This window comes from Chelonia mydas, chromosome 1, assembly GCF_015237465.2.
Source record: "Chelonia mydas isolate rCheMyd1 chromosome 1, rCheMyd1.pri.v2, whole genome shotgun sequence".
Classification (NCBI taxonomy): Eukaryota; Metazoa; Chordata; order Testudines; family Cheloniidae; genus Chelonia; species Chelonia mydas.
Window position 1 is genome coordinate 144,983,909 of NC_057849.1, and position 22,839 is coordinate 145,006,747.

General features: G+C 39.0%; 1 protein-coding gene across 13 annotated transcripts in view; it reads right to left on the reverse strand.

Moving 5' to 3' along the window:
* The window catches only part of DMD (dystrophin), a 1,912,888-nt gene that overhangs the window by 97,735 nt on the left and 1,792,314 nt on the right, over window positions 1–22,839 (reverse strand). For 9 of the 13 annotated variants that reach the window (XM_043538015.1, XM_043538014.1, XM_043538013.1 and 6 more), the window contains one exon: window positions 3,001–3,062. In XM_043538015.1, coding sequence (XP_043393950.1) covers window positions 3,001–3,062 — 62 coding nt within the window. Of the gene's footprint in view, window positions 1–3,000; window positions 3,063–10,665; window positions 11,484–22,839 lie in introns of those variants that run through there. The other 4 variants (XM_007063111.4, XM_027825536.3, XM_007063110.4 and 1 more) reach the window with 3 other exon arrangements.

A 22,839-nucleotide genomic window follows, 5' to 3' on the forward strand; every position in this document is an offset into this window, starting at 1 on the left:
TATGTAATTTCTTAAGCACTTGTTAAGAAACAAATCCAAAACAAATGTTACAGTCATCACTATACATTCTATTGCTTCAGGGCATCAGCCTGAGGGGTATAGGAAGAAACTTCCCCTAAAGACAGGTTATTACATAATTGCATACTCTGGCCTTCTTTTGCCTTCCTCTGAAGAAGCCACTGTTAGAGACAGGATACTTGACTAGATGGACCAGTGGTCTGATACTTTATGACAACAGCATGTTCTTCTGTTAGTGTAAAATAACCATCTTATTAAATCTAAACTGAATGAAAGGTTGCTTGATTTATCTTTATTTTCATGAACACCAAAAACCTGATCAGAACAGAAAAAATCTTCAGCCATACTAAAACAATATGATGGGAAATTATTTTTGGTACTTGGAATTCAATTCATGGATCAAAAGTTCAAATTCAGTAACTTCCAGGTACATGAACTGGAGCTGGTGGAGGGTGACAGGGGGAAATGACACAGAAACCCACTCCCCATTTTCCCTAGAAGTCCGCTGTGACTGCAGGGAAAAAAGAGGAGGAGGAAAGCTAGCTTCCCCTCAGGTGTGGTGTTGTAATCTTTATTTTCCTTAGTCACTGGAAAAAAATAAGCTCTCAGTAATTTGTAAGGATGTAAATTACACAAAAAGGATTGCCTCACAAGTTATGATGTACAAGAAGCAATGGAAAAATGTGCTAAATTCATAGAAAGGAATCCCATCTGTCAATATTTTGGATGTACAAAGAGTTACATCATTCAGAAAGATTATTCCCCGCAGGCTAGTAGCAGGAATTTGAAAAATGGGAAGGAAGACTCTGACATAGTTGATGGGCTTGGCCTTGCATAGCGTGTACCTGGCTTGTGAAATCATACCTGTTACTGTACTTCTACAAAACCAGGTAATCTGCAACATAACAACTAAAGCTCTTCAGTGAAACTCCCTCATATGAACAAGAAACAAAATTTAGAATCTGATGTGGGGAGATAATAGGAACTAACAAGTGTACAATGCAAAAATCTGCTTTAATAATATCTTTTCATATAAAATATTACTGAAGTCTGCAAAAGACTTCAAACATCACATTATTACCAGTTTTGACCTGAGGCAAAGCAGAGCACTAAAAACACATTAAGGGTTCTGCTCAAGAGTAAATGGGTTATGCTGCTATTATGCAATTTATATGAGAGTTAGGCTGGGCTGATTATACCCAATTCCAAAACAAAAGTCTGCAGGTTACTCAGCAGCATTGTTGTCAGAGTTTGACTCTATATGGTGATGCACAAAGAAACACCTCCTCCTCATCTTGTTCCCACATGTCGACACCCAGTTTGCAAAAATGCATACTACATATTCACAGCTAAAATCTATGGCACAGATCCACAAATGTATTTTGGCTACTAACTTGCATTGATTTCAAAATGTATTTAGGCTCCAAAATCCATTTGTGGATCTTGGCATATGTAGGTACCAGTAATCACCATTTTTATCCCATCCCAAAAGAGAAATAAAAATGTTGGCCAAGAAGAAAACTGCCATTTCCGACATATCTTAAATGTCTCCCTCTCTCACGCACACTTTCCTTTAAAAGGAAAAATGGCCACTGTAGGAAAAATTTTCTTGAATAAACTGGAAGTGAAAAGAGGATCTGTCTAAATGGTTTCCCCCTTTATACCACAGGAAGTAAAAAATTCCTTGAACACTTGATATTTAGATAACATTCACAGTGATGGGCAAATTGTATTAGATACTGATTTGATACTTGAACTGACCTCAAACAGAATTTTTTTCTCCCTCATTTTCCTGTATCCCTTCACTTGTTTTTCAACAGAAACATAGTTCAACAGCAGTAAAGACTATGAGAAATACCATGGTATTTCGGACCTGACCAGCAACAGCATCAAAAATTCCATGTGATTTCCAAATTAAAGAAGTCTGGATAGTTCTGATATACCCAAAACACTTTAGAGAGCCATCCATCACTAAATGGTATTTGCATCTCAGATACAGCACTGGGAACTAACATGGGAAACCATTCACTTTTACAATGGAAATATAAAGGAGGCAAATGAATGCATTACGCTATATCTATATGGCCAGAGAATACTTGCTCAGCTTTTGCCCTCAGTTAGCCTTAATTTATACATTATCCCTCTTTTGACATTCACAGCTGTATTTTTACATTATTTGCAAACTAGAAAATGCTGCGTGTTGTAAAATAATAAAGTGTCTAGATTATTACACTTCACTTCATTTCTGTGTTCTTTACTAGTGATTTATTTGTACAAGGGGAGAAATATTAATGATTTTTTTAAAGAAAGAAAAAATTATTTTTGACTGTGCCCTCTATTGTATATGAGCAGTGGCAATTAAAACCAGAAGAAAGCTCTAAGTTGCAACCAAGGTGTGCCCACAGTGGGGTATGGATAGGTCCATTACATCACATAGCTGTGCACCTGTTAATAAAATCCAAGACTCCTTTAAGAAAACCCTGAAATCATAATAGGCAACTATTTTGTATGCTCACAATGACATCATGACAGCGACCAGGCATTCCAAGTATTGAAAACACTGTGAAAAGAATGCAGTGGTAACACAGATTGGCAAATGCTTTCCATTGGCTTCCAACCAGCAAGAAGTCAAAATTCACAGTAACTTGGCTTGATTTTCACTTAAGTCTTTTTAAAAATAGATGAGGTGGTATAAGAGCTTGGGTTTATTTATTTATGTATTTCTTTGCCCCAGAATTTCTAGGCAAACAATCTGCAAGAGGTACCTGCATTACAAATAAACTCAATATAATATTTAATTTAAAGTTAATTATTTTCTTTATATTCCTCTGAAAGAAAATCTTATCTTGATCCCATCTTGGCCTGGAATATGTCTCACCTTCACTCAACTTCAATTCCTGAACAACACACAGGGGAATACCCCTGGAAATCACTGTTCTTAACAATTACTTTAATTACAGGAAATTAGTAGATCTCTCTTACCTAAAGACTGGTACAGCTCAGTCATTTTAGGATGATCCCAGCAGGTCGTTTGCGTCTCATGGCTAAAACATAAAATATGAAGGTTTTAGAATGAAATACGTATGGTAGAACTTTCCCTAAGACAGTCAGACACTTGTCTTTGGAGATCTTTCCTTAAATAGATTTCCATATTTAGTAGGTGTACATTTCAATGATTAAATGTTTATTCACAGAGCAGTATATATGTGTATGTGATGGCAGTGATGTTGGAGTTTTTCCCAACCAAAAACAAACAAACAAACAAACAAACATGAATTTTGGTTGTTTGGTTGTTTTTTTATGATAGGTGGGTTTCCTGCCATCAGCGTTGAAGCTAAATTTCTATCCCCAAGTACTATATTACATAACAAGCAGTGCAGTATCTAAACCGCGACAACGTATAGAATGCCACAATGTCATCTTTGGAGATTAGAGCAGGAAGTGTGACCAATGGTCGATTGTCTAGTCGTAACACTAGGTATGAATTTAGCCCATTATATTTAGTGATGGGTTCAAGATGCAATATTTACATCTAAACTATACACAACCCCAAAACTATGGGGGTTCAGTCGTTTGGGTTCCATTTCTAATTAGACTAGATTAAATTTTTAACATGGGCTTTATTTTAAATACAAAAAGAAAAGGAGTACTTGTGGCACCTTAGAGACTAACCAATTTATTTGAGCATAAGCTTTCGTGAGCTACAGCTCACTTCATCGGATGCATACTGTGGAAAGTATAGAAGATCTTTTTATACACACAAAGCATGAAAAAATGGGTGTTTACCACTACAAAAGGTTTTCTCTCCCCTCACCAGCAGGAGAGTGGGGTGGGGGGAGAGAAAACCTTTTGTAGTGGTAAACACCCATTTTTTCATGCTTTGTGTGTATAAAAAGATCTGCTATACTTTCCACAGTACGCATCCGATGAAGTGAGCTGTAGCTCACGAAAGCTTATGCTCAAATAAATTGGTTAGTCTCTAAGGTGCCACAAGTACTCCTTTTCTTTTTGCGAATACAGACTAACACGGCTGTTACTCTGAAACCTGTCATTTTAAATACAGCAACCCTATTCTCCTCCATATAGAATTGTTTGAAAATGGCAAAAAATATTTAATGAAAAGTTTTGTCAATTTTTTTTCAGTTTTTCAATTAAATGTATGAAGGATTTGACCTGTTCTACTTTAGCTGTTCAATTAGGTGGGTGAGATGTCAGCTACAACTGCTGTCCTACATTCCACTTCAAATGGTTGTGCCAAAAACCCATGTTAAATTCTACTGAATCAGCAGCAGCTTAAACTGCTTCTAAGCCCAATGTGTTCTATCCCACACATTGATTTTTTTTCTTTCCAGTTGTTGTTGCTGCAGCTTCTGTTTCTTAGAACTCAAGCTGGAGTTCCATCTCCTGCCCTAGGTCCACCGCAAATTTCAAGAGGCAGTGCCTTCGGGAAGCACAAAAATAACTAAAAAGGGATTTTGAATGCCTGCAGAATACACAATATGACCAGAATGCAAATCAGACATTCTCTGCATTGAATCAATCACAAAGTGTGATGCCAATGAGCATGTATCATGAGAGAAAACCACCAAACTAAAGTGTGAGTTAGTGATGGTAACAATGATTCATGCCTTCTAAGGTTATATATTTTATGATTTTTTAAACTGGAAGATACGAAAATATGTGATCACATATAACATTATGATAGAAATCTGAGATTGAAAAGTCATTTGTTTATTCTCCTGCCAGTAGAGGACTGGTCACGTAGTCTCCAGATATATTAAACAGAGGCTACAAGAAAGTGACAGGAAAAGTTTTGAAACCTGTGAGAGCCAAACTCTGACTAGCTCTTTCACAAGGCCCCACAGGAAGGCTGATCACAACTGCTGTCCCTGCATTTGAGGAGCAAGGGGACTGCTCCTCTGCCTGCAGATTGGCACAAAAAGGATGTGGAGAAGAGCAGGACCTGATCCAGAGCTCTGTGAAGTCAGTAGAGAGGCTCCCATCAACATCAATTGACTTAGAAAAAAAGGCTTTGGAGAAGGCTGCTCCTTCCTGTTTATCTGTGCTCTAGGAAGCTTGGGATAAGACTTTTTCAGAGAAGAAAAATTCCTCCTTGAATTCTCCTTATGGTGGCAATGCTCTCTAGCACAATCTAACGTAAGAAGAGGCAAAATCTGTACTGGGACTCTTGTGAAACAATTAAAATGACATACCTTCTATTTGGTCTAGCTTCCTACTTAAAAGAGAGGGTTGGTTAGTTGGCACAAGTGAACCTTTTACTGACTGAATTCTACATTCAACATTCTTCGACATGCTTCTTGTTTGTAATGATTTCCAAGCTTTGCAGTGAAGTCACAGCAAAGACCCATGTTGAGAGATCACAGACTATTATAATAGAAAAAGCTAAGGCATAGAATGCACCAGATGGATACAAGATTTTAAAGAAAACTATTCCTCATTGACCTCAGTATCTCTCTTCCCTTTATAAAAGGTAGAGATTGCATACAGTGAAAGAGGGAGGAGATGGGACCACCACAAAGGTCTTGCTCTCTGCTGTGGTGTCAATGAGCAATGGAATAGGAGGCAGCTGCAAATACACAGGCTGAATTGAGATTGATTGTGGGTGATTGTTGTTTTTTTAAAAGCATAAAATAGGAAACCCAGAATAAAAATTGAAGAAAACCTATGGATCTGTCTCAGACTCATCTGATTTCCTGTATTCCCTACCATGTGTGATAGAGGTAGGACACATGGGGTGAGAATACAGTGTTAGCTGCTTACAGTGAACTTGGATACAGCCAAACTACATTCACAAAGAAAATGAATAAAAGTTGAAAAATATTTTAGAGAATCAATATGTTAATTGCAATTTTGGCTATAAAAAGCCTCAGTTTACTAGGAAGTAGTTCTGGGGACGAAAAAAGCTTCAGTGTAAAAGAACTCCATTGGATAACTACATGACTCAGGACTTTGGTAAATGGATACAGAACTAGGTCAAGTGACCAGAAATTGTTACATCTGATGACTGTTCAACATCTACATAAAATTATTTTGACATTCTTGGTGCATTTCCCCAGGGACAGGTAGTCCCGCAACTGGTAACCTGTTGTGAATTCTTAGCACAGAAGTCAAGAATCACATAGGGATGTCTCCTCCAGATCAGGGTTGAGACATATATGTGGGGAATTTCTCTCTACGGCTGACCACTCTTCTTGTAACCAGAAATCCCTACTATATGAACAGTGATCATTCTTCCATGTTTCTTCATTTTCTACAATGCCATCTTCCATGTGGTGTTCAGGTGTTTGAGTAGTGAGTGTGCCATTGACCAGTATGTCAAATCACGTAGAAATACGAGGAGAAAGTTCACCCTCTGATTGCATCAGAGCTGTATTTCTCTTTTAAAATAAACTACCTAATTTTCCAAGTGAAATGAGTTTGGTTGTCTCAGACTGCTCTGTGAATACAACAGAGCACTTTAGCCTCCAGTGCTGTCAACCTGGCACCTTTCACAAGCACTGGTTTTACGCATTTTTGATAAACACTGCATGGTCATCTTTGATCTATGCATTTTATGCATACAAGTGCAGAAGGGCACAGCCTCTACTAGAAACTGGTTTTCTCCATTTATCCGCAAGTGAACTACACAAAGCTGAAATCTGCAGGGCAAATAAACCCCCTCGTCTATTTGCCTTTTCATTGACCTCAATCCCACATTGAAGGAAACACCCCTTTCTATAAGGATGAATGTCAAGTCAGTATCCATGGTAGCTCATTTCTTTGCCTTCTCTTAAGCAAGGATTATCCACTGGGCTGAATGCTGTGTATCAGGTTTTTATTATACGCACAGGCAATGCAGCTGAGACTATCAAACTCATATCTTACAAGACAGTGAGAGCTGGACTCTAGAACTGGAGGTAGGTATCCCTCTCACTCTTGCATGAAAGTCAGTGTTTTAAGGAAACCCTGCATTCCAACTCTGTAAGGGCTGAGTGCCTGTGAAGAATAAGGGCAGATGATTTTGCTGGTACTTTACATGCAGAACACAAGAAGGCTGCAGCTTTTTCATTCTAACTAAGAAGTGTTGCCTGCTCCCGAACATTTTCAGCACAGAAAGTTATCAACAATTCCAAACACATGTGCAGCTCAAGGAAAGGTTAGATTCCATTGAGACTAGCCTTCATAAGCCTCTTTGCCATTTTCAAAGGCCATTTAATTGTGAGCTTTGGTGTTGGGTGTGGGAGGGGATGTGTGTGTTTGTGCATTGTGAACACCATCTGAAGTGAAATGCCAGCTCAGCAATTCTAGGCTGTCTCAAAGACACCTGGGAACACTACCAACTTTAACAGATCTGCTGAAAAGTGTTTGCCATATTTCCTAACTCTGGTTAGGAACTAGACCCTATAAAGTCAGAGAAACATTACTTTTTTCTCCCCTACAAGTTCATGCCTCTCTAGCTTATCAAGATGCAAAAGAAAAATAAAGCTAGCCCTGGAAGAACAACAGATGATAGCACAACAGATGATAGTGGCGCGATGGTGACTGGCACACTAAAATACATAGATGGTGCTTTTATCCCACTGAACTATCTTTGTACATATGATGCGACTTATTAAATCAGTGGTTCTCAAACTATTGTACAGGTGACACCTTTCACATAGCAAGCCTCTGAGTGCGACCTCCCTTATAAATTAAAAACACTTGTTTATATATTTAACACCACTATAAATGCTGGGGGTGGAGGCTGACAGTTCGTGACCCCCCATGTCAGAATCTCTCGGCTCTATGAGGGGTCCCGACCCCCGGTTTGAGAACCCCTGTATTAAATGAATTTGGTAGTCTCAACTCAGTCCTTAGGGGATGATGATAAATAATTAAGCAATTTTTTTTTTTTAAATCAGGAGTAGCACAACACTGGGATAGCAAAGATTTTTCTGAATAGGATTCAGGTGCATAGGAAACTTTGCAAAAACACTTTGCTATCCTATATCTGCATATAACCAACACAACTTCTATATCGTTGCCAAGAGTACAAGGATGAACCCGATTATTGTCAGAAGAGATGACAAAGTAGCATGATAAAAACTTGAAATCAAGAATTGATGTGATGAATGATAAACTAAACTATCAGTTCTCTATTATAATATGTCCAGTTTGAGTAAAACTAAATGTCTTTGCCCCCGTTTCAGCTTGCATTACCTTTGAAAAAACACAGGCAGCAAAAGGGGTAGAAAAAATTCTCCTTCATAAATCATCTTTAAACCTTTTTAAGTTGTCCTTGATTTTATTCATTCTGCCAGTTTTAAATTTCAGAGATTTGGTTTCCCCTGTTTATTCATTGCTAAGCTTCACAGCAGAGAATTTGAGTATGGAACTGCACCGCACTCTCTAAACCGTTACATTCCTCTTAATTTGTGATTATATTAAAGCAAATTCCACCAGCATTTTACTTCAAAATGCACTATGGACTGTGTGTGTGAGTGAGTGTGAGAGAAGCAAATTCTGTCAGGTGGCAATAAACAAACGGCAACACATATTAGCCAATAATTAGAAATTAAATTATTTTACAGTGTGCTGCACTACGATACAATTTATATTGACTTTCACCTTTCTGGTTTAAAGTAGAGTGCAAGGTTCTTACAACAACTTGATGGTTGCTGTCAAAAAGCCAGAATAAATATGACAGAGTTGGGTTTTTTCTTTTGTAAAACTAACATTAAACCTTTAAAAATGCAACTTTAACTACTTGTTCTTTATTTAAAAAAGACATACTGTTGGCCACTCAGAATAAGACTACCTTGCAATCAGTGTCACTTATTGCTTAAAACATCTTTCCATTATTTCCCAGGGAGGAAACTAATCTTCCTAATCGCTGTGAAAAAACTAAAACAGTGCTCTAAAAAGGTAGAATTCTCCTGTGATTTGCGAAGGATTATTGTTTGTGTTCCACTATAAATCTGGAGTCCATGGATCCGCACAGTGATGATTTCTCTTTAATCCTGGGATCAATGTTTTAAAAAAAATAAAAATAAAACCACCTTGGCTTTTGCCAGCATTATCAGAATACTGAAGAGAGGCACAAATACATATTAAAAGTTTCTACTAATATTGACACTGACCAGTAAGATGGGGCCACATATCAACTGCTTGGTATTTTATAGTAACTATTTTTTCTCCCTTTTGATGTTCAGCATTTTATTTTGTGCAGTGTGTCATGGGCAAAGATTACTACTCAGTTGTTAAAGCTGGTGAGCCAGCCCCTCCAGCTGTTACTTGCCCATTGATCTATTTGCTTTTCAAAGCTTATCCCCTCCACTTCTGCCAAAGCAATTTTACTGCAGGGTCTTGTTGAATCCAGGATCAAACAATGATGACTGCAACCAATTCCTTAGTGGTAGAAGGTCTTTGACCTTCTATATAACTATGTTTCTTGTTTCCTCAGCTCAGTACTCCATAGGCATGTGCCTCTAAACCCATTCTCAGCCAAATTTAAGCTTGCAATGAGAGCTGGAAACGTGAATATATCCCAGGAAAGGGCAGGTTTTGCAGTAACACACTTCAAAAGAGAGCCTCATAAACTAACTACATCACAGAGACAACTTGTGTGTTTCACACACACAGTATACAAAAAATACATACACAATATAAAGCAGAGTAAAAACTATTACACTAAAACATTATTTCCAAACATACATTAACCATAGAACTACCACTCACCTAGGTGTCCATATTTTAAACATGTCTATGGAAGTTCATTCATGAACCAAGCTATAAAATGTACTGTATGCAGAATGTTTAAATTGAACTGTAAGAAAGCTAGGCAGATATAACAACAAAGTACAGTATTCCATTCAGCTGTAAAACATTAACAACAACAAAAAAGAAATTATACAAACTGTCATCTCTCTTTGGCTTCCCGCAAACCCTTTGATCATATCTCTGGCACATCCCTGACTTCCTGGCTTGGCTTTACGGTTTAACTGCTGGAGGTTCCCCTGGCCTTTTAATATTATGTAGATATAGGTTAAATATCTTGCATGTTCCAACTAGACCTATTTATCCTGAAATAGAGGGCACATAAATGAGAAAATGAAGTGAATTAAATGTCAGTTCAAATTCCCAGAAGAAATCAGGCAGAAAGTTGACCTTTCGTATGCTGAATGAAAGGTAGAAGTGCTTCCCCCCTGCAATCTTTAAACAAGATTTTTAACAACATTACACATCTATGCTGCAGGGTTAAAGGCACGCCAAGGAGCAAAGCTTCAGATCTTTAACATTTTGTTCGTGCAAAACGACAGGGATGGGGGGACGGCTGCAGCGTGGAGACGACGGAGCTACTAACACTCTGAAAATCAAAATCCTTAAGCAACACCCTCCACGCGTGCCGGCCCCAGACGGGACTCTCCAATCAGCGGAACTCCGCCGCCGGAGGGGAAAGAGTTAATCCTGCCATTGGCCACAACTACAAGCACCTGCAGCCGGAACAGGAGGAAACAGCTGGGAGGGAGGCTGTCGCCTGCGGGCTCCCCCCGCCGTGCAAAATCCCTGCCCAAGTTTCATTCACCTTCCCGGAGCTCGGCCCCCCCCAGCGCGGCCGCAAGTGCAAGATCTGAAGCCAAGGCAGGGGAAGAGCTGCGCTGAACTCACCCTTGGAGTTGTTCCCTCATCGCTCGACGACTCAGCGAGGGGGCGCGGAGCGGAGTCCTAGGCTCGGCCGGGCTAGGGCGCGCGAAGGCAGCACAGCGGCGGGGAATAGCACTGCGGTGGAACCAGCATTGCCGGGCTAAGGGCATCAGGGGGAGGGGAGGCTGCAGGCTAGACAGGGTGGAGCTTCCAGCCTCTGCTCCTCCCTCCACCTATTGAACCTGCGATTGCGAAGTAAAGGACTCAAAGAAGGGGAACAGTTTGGGATGAAAGAGGAGGGAATTATTTAAGGTGGAACTAAGGAATGTGACCTGGGGTGTGCAGCGTGAGTCCCTGGTGCTAAAACTATCTGAACTAGATAGTTTCTTCAGTTTAAAGAACTGATCTCGGTACAAATTGATCTACTATCATTAGTTATTTCTTTTACAGTTCAAGATTTGGTGCTGGTGGTGGGACAGGAGCATGAAATTTACGAGGAATCCAAACTCTTAGACCCTGCACCTGGAAAGAAGCTGTGTCCTGACACAGGAAGCGAAAAACTTCTCCGAATTTTAATTGCCTGTCATTGTCTTTAAAACGCCTAGTTATGTTTTAACTAGGCTTTTATACCCTTTTGTTTCTAAAGGGACAAGGCACAGGAAATTGAAGAGCTGTAAAAGCTTCAGGCAATTTTTTAAGACAGAGGCTTTGTTGGCATTAAAGGAAAAAACAATCCCAAATCCAAACCACCACGAGACTGTTGGGTTTTTTTTAAGTGATATCACACCTCTGGGTTTTGATTAAAGGAAAATAGCAGAGTCATATTTTTAAAGATATTTAAATGTATACAGATGCAGCTAAGCACCTACTACATACCTTTGAATATTGGGCCAGAGTCCCTAGAGGTCATCACCGTAGAAACGGGATGGTTAAAGTATAGCAGGGAGTCTAATTCCGCCCACTGCCAATTTAACCTTTGAATCAGAGCATAAATTCATGAACTGCTGCTCTACCCCTTGGCTTGAAGTGGTTTCCATTATATACAGGATTTACAGTTTGGTTCAATGGTTCTCAGCACCGCCACTGTAAAAATTGTTCCAGCAACATGGATTAGAGGTTCACAGTGAAATGCTCAATCTTGATTAACTGGAGGCCACGATAATCTGCTTCCTTTTTTGCTTTGGCAAATAAGGTGCATCTCACAAGCACCTGGAAGGTTCCCTGTTGTGCAAAATTTGGATACCCCTGCTTTCACTAGGGAAAGTATATTAAGTATTTTATCATATCTGCAATTGCATTATAAAGTATGTGAACATAACATACTAAAAAGAAAAGGAGTACTTGTGGCACCTTAGAGACTAACAAATTTATTTAGTCTCTAAGGTGCCACAAGTATCCTTTTCTTTTTGCGAATACAGACTAACACGGCTGCTACTCTGAAACATAACATATTAAAGTATATGTAGTACTTTATCACTGATTCGTAACTACTGCCAAGTGGATAAACCAGCTTCAAAGATTATAATAAAGACATAAAGATCAAGTACTTAGGAAATCATCTCTGGCAGCTTACTTGGGAATACCTATAATACCTGTGGGGAAGGCAGAGGTCTCTTGTCATTCTCTCCTATGCCTCCTTTTTCACATCTATATTTAAATTATCATCTCAAGCTTGAAGACAGATGTTTCCTCTGAACTTTATGAAGTGCTTAGAAGTCTTTACATTCTCCAGCCCTGCTTAAGATGCAACACCTTGGAACATTAAGGGATTTAAAAAAAAAACTGGCTCTTTAACATTTGGAAGATAATGGTATGTAAACCCCCCCACTAAAATTTGGATGCTTGTGTTGCAGGTGCCATTCCTACCATTTAGAGTTCTAATTACTTTATTGGTAGGTGCAAGCAGGTAGTTAGACTTCTAAACTCCAGCCACAATGGAACCTTTTTTTAACATGCAATCTTTTAATTTTTGTTCTTATACATGTCACAAGCATTTCAAATCATGGGAGCTGAGAGTCTCTTCTCGCACTAGTTTTACAGCGGTTTAACTCAATTGACTATTATGGAGTTATTCTTTATTTGCAGTGGTGTGGTACTGAGTGGACAATCAAGCCCTGGGATCCTCGTGATTATGTTGTTTTCTAGACCTTCAACGACTATGCACTTTTGGTGTCGTCACACAAAGGGGCTGTCTTTTATGTCAGTCAAAGAGCCCCTATTTCACATGGAGAACAGGAGGACACATTTCTACAAGCAAGAAGAATTCTTCTCACACACAGTTCCACATATATTCCAGTGACATCAGCACAGATTAAATAAACACAAAATTTGGTGTTTCCAGCTGATGACTTCATTTTAAATCTCAAGATATTTAGTGTTTGCTTTAAGGATTCAGCTCCTGGAGTTATTTAATTAAAAAAAAATGTCTAGCCCATGTGGTTTTGGAGAAACACTTGAAAATATGAACCTTAATGTCTCAAAAACCAGAGTGCTAATACAGGGTCAAAACTTATTATTTTTAAATCTCGTGATGTTTAAGACATTTGGCATGATTTTTGAGCACTTACGATTAGCAATACTGCCACATTGTGTGCTTTGGTAAATAGGATGGAGAATTTAATTATCTATGCAGACATAAATTGCCACACATATCTTGATCCAAAGCCCCCTGAAGTCAGTGGCCTATTCCATTGACTTTAGTGGGCTTTGGATTAGACCAAAAGGTGTATTAGATATATTAAATCAGAGGTGAATGAGGTGGAACAAAGAAATATACTAAATCAAGTATACAGACAACAATCCCACCCTCTTCCATTTTTATGTGGGCTTTAAGGAGATCTCTTTCTCTCTCTCATATTTCAACCTATTATAAACACAATTTCTTTAAAAAAAAAAAAAGTGAAGTTTAGTATCTTCGTTGGGATAAACTTACACTTCATTAAATGCACAGAACAGTTGCCTGTTTAATTCAAAAGAAGTCAGAGTACCTTTAGCCTGAAGCCTACAGTTTTACATAAAAAGTAAGCAATACCTTCCTTTGTGAAGAAGTACAGTATGTGGCACTGATGGTCTTTCCATTTTTACAATTTAGAGTCTCTTCAGCTCTCTGGTCCACCTTAACAGCAGCTTGATACTGCCATTTATCACATTTTGTCTTCCTTTCCCATAACAGAGTGCCAAGTAATAGGAATTTTAAAACTACTGAAATTCTGATACTTTGCACAATCTTCTTTCTCCTTCAGTTACAAATAAAGCATTGTATTCAATTAGAATCTCAGCAGGTGAAAACCCCAATTAGTGAATTCATTCTGTTGGTTTTTTTTCTACCTTACACCCACACACACACACCACACTGTTTTTTTTGTTTTTTTTTATAACATTAAAGGGGAATTTTGATTTGTTTCTCAATTCAGAAGCAAATTAACCCTGTGATCCCCTCCCCAATCAAACTATTACCTACTGACTGACAAGTGGAAAACATAAAGGTTGAAAGATTAAGGTCTATTGACTGCCGAAAAAAATCCATTTATGTGGTTTTGATTGTTTTTTGCAAATCCATAAAAGCTTTTAGCTATTCTGGTCTTCCTAAAAATTCATTTTTCTTCTCACTGAAAACTAGCAATGCCAGTACAATCCAAAACTGGTAAATGCACTGCCCCCTGCATGAAGAAATTTTAGAAAGGTTATACTCATATTGGACTAATTAATTATAAGGGATAGCTCAGTGGTTTGAGCATTGGCCTGCTAAACCCAGGGTTGTGAGTTCAATCCTTGAGGGGGCCAGTTAGGGATGTGGGGCAAAAATTGGGGATTGGTCCTGCTTTGAGCAGGGGGTTGGACTAGATGACCTCCTGAGGTCCCTTCCAACCCTAATAGTCTATGATTCCTAAAAAGATTATATTTAATTTGTAGTTAAGACAATGACTACCTTTGGCCTTTTTCAAGTGAAGAATATCTGCATTTTACATTTATTTTTTAAATGTAATTTATTTGTTGAAGGAAATTCTTCTCCATGCAGTGAATGAGATAAATATTTTTTATTTCAGTCTGAGGAGAGTTCTAATTATTTTCCCACAGTGATTTAGTTCAACAGGTTTTAAGAGTCAATTTATGCACTTAAGAATTTACACTGCGACTTCATCAGGACTGGGAAACTAATTGTTAGGAACCGGAGAATTGCCATATTGGACCAGACCTATGGGCCATTTAGTCCAGTATCTTGTTTCTGACATTTACTAGCACTAGATGTTCCCAAAGAAGGTACATGAAACCTCACAGCAGGCAGATGTGGGATAATCTGCCTCCAATAAAAATCTCATCCTACTCCCTAACAGTTAGAGATTTATTGTTCTGAATCACTTTTGAAAATTGATGATAAAAGAGTTTGTTACATGGTTGTACTGTTCAATATAAACAGGCATACATTTTTTAAAATGTGTAATAGAATCTGCTCCTTTTGTAAGCCTGTTTCTTTTTCTATGGGGACAGGGCCATGATTTGTACAAATAACATAGTAAAATAATAATAAATATTATAGTTATATATTATACCTAGCTCTGAAATACTGCTTTTCATCTGTAGATCTTAATGTGCTCTCTCAGGAAGGGAAGTATCACTATTCCCATTTTACAGATGGGGAAAACCTGAACACATATAGGTGATGTGACTTCCCTGAGGTCACCAGCAGGCTAGAAGATAACTCATATCTCAAGAGTCTAAATCCAGTGCTCTCTCCACTAAATTAGAAACTTAAAGGAACTTTTTTTTAGTGCTGATGGAAGTAAAGATAGGACATTTTCTTATTAACTAAATAAGTCTCGTTTGCATAGTTCTAGGAAGCATGTAGTCTTGTTTGCAAGTGTGGTTCTTCCATTCCTCAATTAACTGAGTAGTGGATTAGCAAGGGCTTGCCTTGCATAAGAACACATTGTGGTGCACTCTTGTCAGGCTGGCTAATCCGTTACGCTATTTGAGCTGATTTTCTTTTAGTGTGTAAATAAATACTGAGAATCACTCTGGATGGCATCGTGGCACACTCCTGGATCATCTATGAGAGATGTGTGCCAAAGACCGATACCTGCAGGATTTAGCTGTCCTTATTTTCCTCTCTTCCTCTTCAGCTCTCTTCAGCATGATCTCTTTTCTGGATAATACATTACTTTTTGCTGTTTGCCTCACTGCCAATGGAAGTACAGTAAAATATTTTTAAACGTCATTAAGGGGAATCATTTCAGTATATTGGAGTAATTTCCCTCAACAATACCTTCTTACTTTACTCAGATTAAAGGTAAAGTCCCATTAAAACATTCATAAACATATACACCAGGAGACTCTATCAGTTATTTATATAGTAGATTAGTTAGGGGAGTGGCAGAATTCCATACATAGGACCAGGTGAAAACCTGACATGTTCATAGTTGCTTCTTATATATAGGTGGACATTGGTTCATGCCACAAAACCATAGCACATCTGACAAGTGGCATACACAAGGGTCATGCTGTAATGATAAACTGAGACACTCTTGGAAGAACTGTGAGGGTTTTATTTTAACAAACACTTTTCTATATAGCTAATGAAAAGGAGCAACTGATTCCACTGAACAGAGCCAGCCATAGAGCACGCATGTGCTGGCCAAAACTTATTTTGCAATAAGAGTTACAATACATGCAACAAACTAATGTGCAAAGCAGAGAGCACTGATGCTTTTGCCATACCAAGGCCTGAGTTTCTTATGAATGCACAACGACAATACACCCTCTAGAATTTTTCAAAAAATCCCTTGGGTCTGTATTTGCTTCCGCTGTCGTAGTAGATTAGCCTGACTAAAACTGAAATCCTAGTCGCTCTACAGGACAACATATCGCAGAGTCTTGGATGCAGCATATGTGTGTCTGTGCCACACCACATTCTACACTGTTGAACAAGGAGGCCGGATAGGGGTCCTGTCATTTTAGAAACCTTTGATCCACACATGAATTTTGTCCTGTTGAAGTCTTGGGAAGCCTGAGTTGGAAAAGGGGAAAGTGTTCTGTAGCTGATGCAACAATCCTGACAATTTACACTGGCAGAGTGGTTGTTCACTCCATTTCCAGGGATGATACCTGAAACAGGAGCAGAACCTGCACTGTAGTTTTTGGAACTAATTAAATCAAATGCGTCACTGGGGTAGCACACCCAGACGCCACAGGAATAAGGGACTGCTGACATAAGCATCTATAACTCTCCTTCTAGGGTGACCAGATGTCCTGATTTTATAGGGACAGTCCCGATTTTTGGATCTTTTTCTTTTATAGGCTCCTATTACCCCTCACCCCCATCCCAATTTTTCACATTTGTTGTCTGGTCACCCTACTCCTACCCCTTCCAGACCATGACAGAGGACAGTTTCAAAATATGGAACAATTCCTACCTTTAGGGACAGAGATGAATGGAAACAGCAATAGTCACAACAGTGGAGAGGTCAAGGAAGTAAAATGTTGACAAAACATTGGATAAAATAAAATCATTAAAAAAATTGAAGGAAGATTATTGTGATTATTTGAAAAGCAAAAAAAACAAAACAAACCTCTAATAAGCAAAATTACATGCTAACATTTTCAATCTATGAATCAGAGGTGAAAAATAATAATTATGCCATAGTCAATTCTTGGTTTGAGGAATTTGTGTTAGCAAAATGAATGGTTATCCCTTCGTTGACTTAGATTGAGAAATAAATGGAGCCTAATAAGGATAAATTAAACAACAAAACAAGCAAGCTACACTCCTTACTTTTCTCTGCATGCCCAGTTAGAAATAAATAACTGTTTTCCCTGCTGAGAGATTAAAATGAACAGCACTTTACAATCTCTCTTGCTCACTCATTCTCTCTTTTCACTCCACAATCTCTCTTCCTATGCACACAGTTATTTTTTTTTTTGTACACAAAAGCTGACTTCCCAAATCATTAACCTCTCTACTGTCTCCTATCAGTGTATTAATCTCCTCTAAAGCTAGGAACTCTGCATCTGGCATTCCGACTTCACTCAGTGCTCAGGGAATTTGATTCTGGCTACCGATCATTATGCAGGCTTGGGAATGCATGCCACTAACAAGCAGCCCTCTGTTCAAAAGGCTTCCAAAGTTCTTAAGGAGGAAGCATTCCTTTCCTTCCTTTTATCTAATTTATTTCTGTTTTGCAATCCATAAAAAATATATTTGACCCTGTCTGTAGCATACATTTATTTCTGAATAAAACCATACAAACAAAAAAAGGTTTCTGACAGTTACCGAAGACATTTTCCAAAAATGTCTCATGTAAATAATATACTGAAGAGAAAATATTCTACATGCATAAAAGCCAGGTAGATTAAGATGAAACTTTGCATGCTGGGACCTAAAGACGGCAAGGCTCTACCTATGTATTAAAGATGGCAGCGTGCTGTCCTCAATAAGGCCACTGAGTGAGCAAAGTTTGGGCAATTTGGAATGAATGCACACATTTTTGTGTAACTTGTCTCTTAAAAAGAAAAGGAGTACTTGTGGCACCTTAGAGACTAACCAATTTATTTGAGCATAAGCTTTCGTGAGCTACAGCTCACTTCCACAGTATGCATCCGATGAAGTGAGCTGTAGCTCACGAAAGCTTATGCTCAAATAAATTGGTTAGTCTCTAAGGTGCCACAAGTACTCCTTTTCTTTTTGCGAATACAGACTAACACGGCTGTTACTCTGAAACTTGTCTCTGAAAGAGTGTTGTCTTGTGCATCTTTGTAACTTTTGTCGCCTTGAAGTATAGTTCTGCTCTGAAAAATGGCATCATGGAATTCAATATTTATTGCCTTTCAATGGCCCCATTTGTATTTATATGTCTATGTATGGTCCCCATGATGATACCTGTTACAGCAGCTTGCAATTAATTGAGGAAATTATCCTTGCAACACTACTTGAGGTAGGGACAGAGGTGAAAGTAAGCCGGTATGGTCCAGTCTGGCATACCGGCAAGAGCCAGTACACAGCTGACTGTACTGGCAGGGGGAAGCTTCCCCAGGCCGACAATTTAAAAGGGCCCTGGGCTCCCAGCAGCAGCCGGAGCCCCAGGCCCTTTAAATTGCCACCGGAGCCCCATGGTAGCAGTAGCAGTGGCCGGGAGCTCTGGGGTCTGGTGGTGATTTAAAGGGCCAGGGGCCTTTAATTGACCACCGGAGCCCTGGGGCTCCCAGCCGCCACCACTACCCCAGGGGGCAGCTTCCCCAGGCTAGTAATTTAAAAGGGCCCGGGGCTCCCAGCAGCAGCTGGAGCCCCTGGCCCTGTAAATCTCCGCCAGATCCCCGCTGCTGGAGCCCTGGGGTAGTGGCAGCAACAGCGGCTGGGAGCCCCAAACCCTTTAAATTGTTGCCGGAGCCTCAGGGCTCCCGGCCGCTGCTACTGCTACCCTGGGGCTCCGGTGGCAATTTAAAGGGCCCAGGGCTCTGGCTGCAGTAGCAGTGGCTGGGAGCCCCGGGCCCTTTAAATCACCACCAGAGCCCTGGGGCTCCCAGCCTCTGCCTCTACCCTGGGGCTCCGGCAGCGGGGCTCTGGTGGTGATTTAAAGGGCCAGGGGCTCCGGCTGCTGCCGGGAGCCCCGGGCCCTTTTAAATTACTAGCCTGGGGAAGCTGCCCCCTGGGGTAGTGGTGGCAGCTGGGAGCCCCGGGGCTCTGGCGGTCAATTAAAGGCCCCTGGCCCTTTAAATCACCACCAGAGCCCCAGGGCTCCCGGCCACCACCGCTACCATGGAGCTCTGGAGGCAATTTAAAGGGCCTGGGGCTCCAGCTGGGCTTTATATAAATATTTTGTTAAAATCCAGAAGAAAATGCTAAGAAGCAATGCTTAAATGTCTTCTCATTACTGTAGTTAGTTAACAGAATTGAATAGTCATAAATATATATTTGCAATGTTTAAGAAGTTTGGATTCAACCAAATACATCTCAAAACACAATACATCTCAATAAACTTAACTTTCAGTTAACAGCATAAATCAATTCAATTCTCTAATTTTCCACTGAAGGTCAAGTTGCACCTCACTAGATGTGCAAGGCAAGGCAAGGTGAAGATCTTCTTTCACATCTCTTGGTCAACTTAGCACTGTAAAAACTAGAGATGAAAACTGGAGCATGCCCCATTCATATATATCAAAGTAGGACCCTTAGTATATAAGACCTTGATGTACGTGGATGACATTTTAATGACTACTAGAAATCTACCAGAATCTATCCTTAAATTTCTAGAACTGTCAACACCATTGGTGGCTTTGCAGACTATAAAATCTGCCAAGGATCAAAACATAGGTTCCTTTCCACAATGAACACTTCCTTTTAAATAATCAAACAGATCAAAAGCTTCTTCTTGACCTTTAAAAACTCTCTTCTGTGAATGCCAGTTCAATCTTAAAATAAACTACACAGATCTAAAATCCTATGGATCCATAAAGATGTTCTTTATGGGCCACATCAACATTCTCACCTCCCCTATTTCTGTTGTTCCCCTGGAGCACATCACTGGACATTTCAGCTCAGTTTTTCTTTTCACCCCATAAACCAGATCTTCAACAGCTTTATCTAACTTGGTAAACAGTGAAGTCTTCAACAGAAAATACGTATGCCAGGGCTAAACAGAGGTCTGAATGTAGCAGCTATTAATCTTTATCATCTTTTTTACCATGCGACACTATGCCAGATGGTATACAAATGTTCAGAGTAATTATCCCTCTATTTATCAATCACAAGAAATATCATTGCTCCATATTTCTGTCTTTCTAAGTTACCTACTCCTCAAAAGAAAAAAAAAAGATGTTTATTTCACAGCACCCCCACTTTGGGATAACAGTCTTTTACACTGGCAAACTTACCCTAACAAACATTGGGAATCTCATGACATCTATTGTGTAGGAGAAATGCCCACAGCAAATAAACTGAGCTTTCCCAAAGTGAAAAAAGAAATATCAATTAGACTTGTACCTCCCATTTTAGTAAATATTACAGCAATTCCTATCCTCAATCCTAAAATACAAAGAAATCCACTTGTCACATTTAGAAGATATAAGGCCAGATAATCAACTGGTTAAAATCATTATGTTTCCACTGGTGTCAATGGTGCTACTCCCATTTAGACCAGATAAGGATCTGATTCATCTTCGGAACCAAATTTCATTTTGCAGGCAGTTACCACAAATTCATTCAACATCATTATACTAATCTGCATCAGTCCAAAGGAAATGCAGGGAAGACACTAAGCTTACCTGGCCCAATAAAATCTGGGTTCAAACACGCCGCACATGATTATCTTTCTATTGTATTAATGAAACTTACTTTTGCTTTATGTGCATCGCATTCTTTGTCAGTCTGATAGTGTATCTCAAGACTGTATTTTTTTTGTTTACAATAGTTTTATTACTGCACTTGTACCTATTTTCTTTCCCTAAAAATATGTAATCATTATTTTGCAAATTACAGTCCCTGCACCCAAGAATATAAAATGTAAGACACTTTCTACTTGTTCTAATTCTTTTTAAAGTTATGTATTGGAGAAATTAATTTATTAAGGACAAAGTATTTTGCAAAGATTTCCTTAATTGGGACATGACTCTGCAGTTACGGGACTTTTGCCTGAGTAGACTGAACAGGGGATAAAGGACTGGACCCTGAATAGTCAACTGGCTCTAGCAATCAATATATTTAATATCTTAATCAAAACTCTTCAGAGAATTTATTTTTAGTAGTTTCTCAAAACTAATTATTTATGCAGTCGCATTAGAACATTGACAATTTAGGAGCTGGGAGAAGTGAAATATATTTCTTGTTTGTGGAGCTTGCTACCTTGATTGATAATCTTCCAGTATCCAGAACTGAATATGCTAGTGTTTTAGATTCTATGCCATATTATTCTTCTGACAATTTGTTTAGTAAACATTACTTTTAAATGTAGTTAACATTTATTCTAAAACAGTTTAAGAGGACCAAATACAATAAAAATGATCATTTGGTGATGATGGTGCACTCGGCTGTGTCACAGATGGAGAAAGTAATTGTGTTTGATAGCTATTTCCATGTTAATGTTGTATGTTAAAGTATTAAAAAATGTGCCAGTAATTTGGAGAAAACAAATAAGGCCAATTTGACTAAATCTATATGGATGCTATTTAATACCATAATATAGTTTACAGAATGGCTAAAGGAGGTCTGCTTTCCAAACTGACTTTTGTAGTGGCTGTTTATCTGTCACAGAAGAAAGTCAGTGGTTTTGCACCAGGGCAAAAACGAACAAACAAAAACAAAAACCACAAACCTCCCCCGCAAATCACCTTTTTATAAGGGCTTTTTTGTTCAATTATATATGATCAAGTTAAAGAAACTAAAAGTGAGTACGTTACCTCACCCACCTTGTCTCTCTAATATCCTGTGACCAACATGGGTACAACAACACTGCATATTGACATCAATGGCATTTAAGCATGTGTTTAAGTGTTTTGCTGAGTTGGGACTTAATCTCCGTGCACCGTGCCCAGCAACCCTTGGCCTTTCTAGCAAGCCTATCAAGAGAAGTAGCAATTGATGACAATTGTGATTTTTTTCTGAGATGTGGACACCTGTCCAGTAAGGGGCTGGATTGAGATCACATATTCATATTACATAGCCAATAAAGAGCATTTGGATCATAATTTTTTTTTGGCCACTACTACCCTGGTCTGGCTGTGAAACTATCACCTTGGATTGAAAGCTCTGTATCAAGCTCCTCAGCTATCCAGTTCAGCAAGAAAAATACATTTAAACCAATCTTTCCCCTACAAACTCCTTTCTCATATAGGTGATTGGGCCTGATTCTCCTTTCGATTACGCCAGGGTGAAATAAGGCTAACTTCATTGAAGTCAATGGAATTTCACTAGAAATTGAGAGTAGTGTAGTGTAAAACACATGAGAGTAGAATCAGAATTTAAAGAGCCCTTAATCATCTTTTTATTGGCAAAAGAAGTTCTTGACCTTTTATTGTTTTAAGCACACTGAAGCATCAGAAATCAGTGTTCAATAATCAATCACCCTATCCCAAAGTAATGACTCTGGCTCCTTATGCTCCCCAAAGAAAAAGTTTAGACACATTTAAAAATTACGGTGGCTCTTGCAAGGATGGGAAGGGAGAAAAGTTGGGGTAAACAGCATAATAAACACCATCCAACTGTCTACTGGT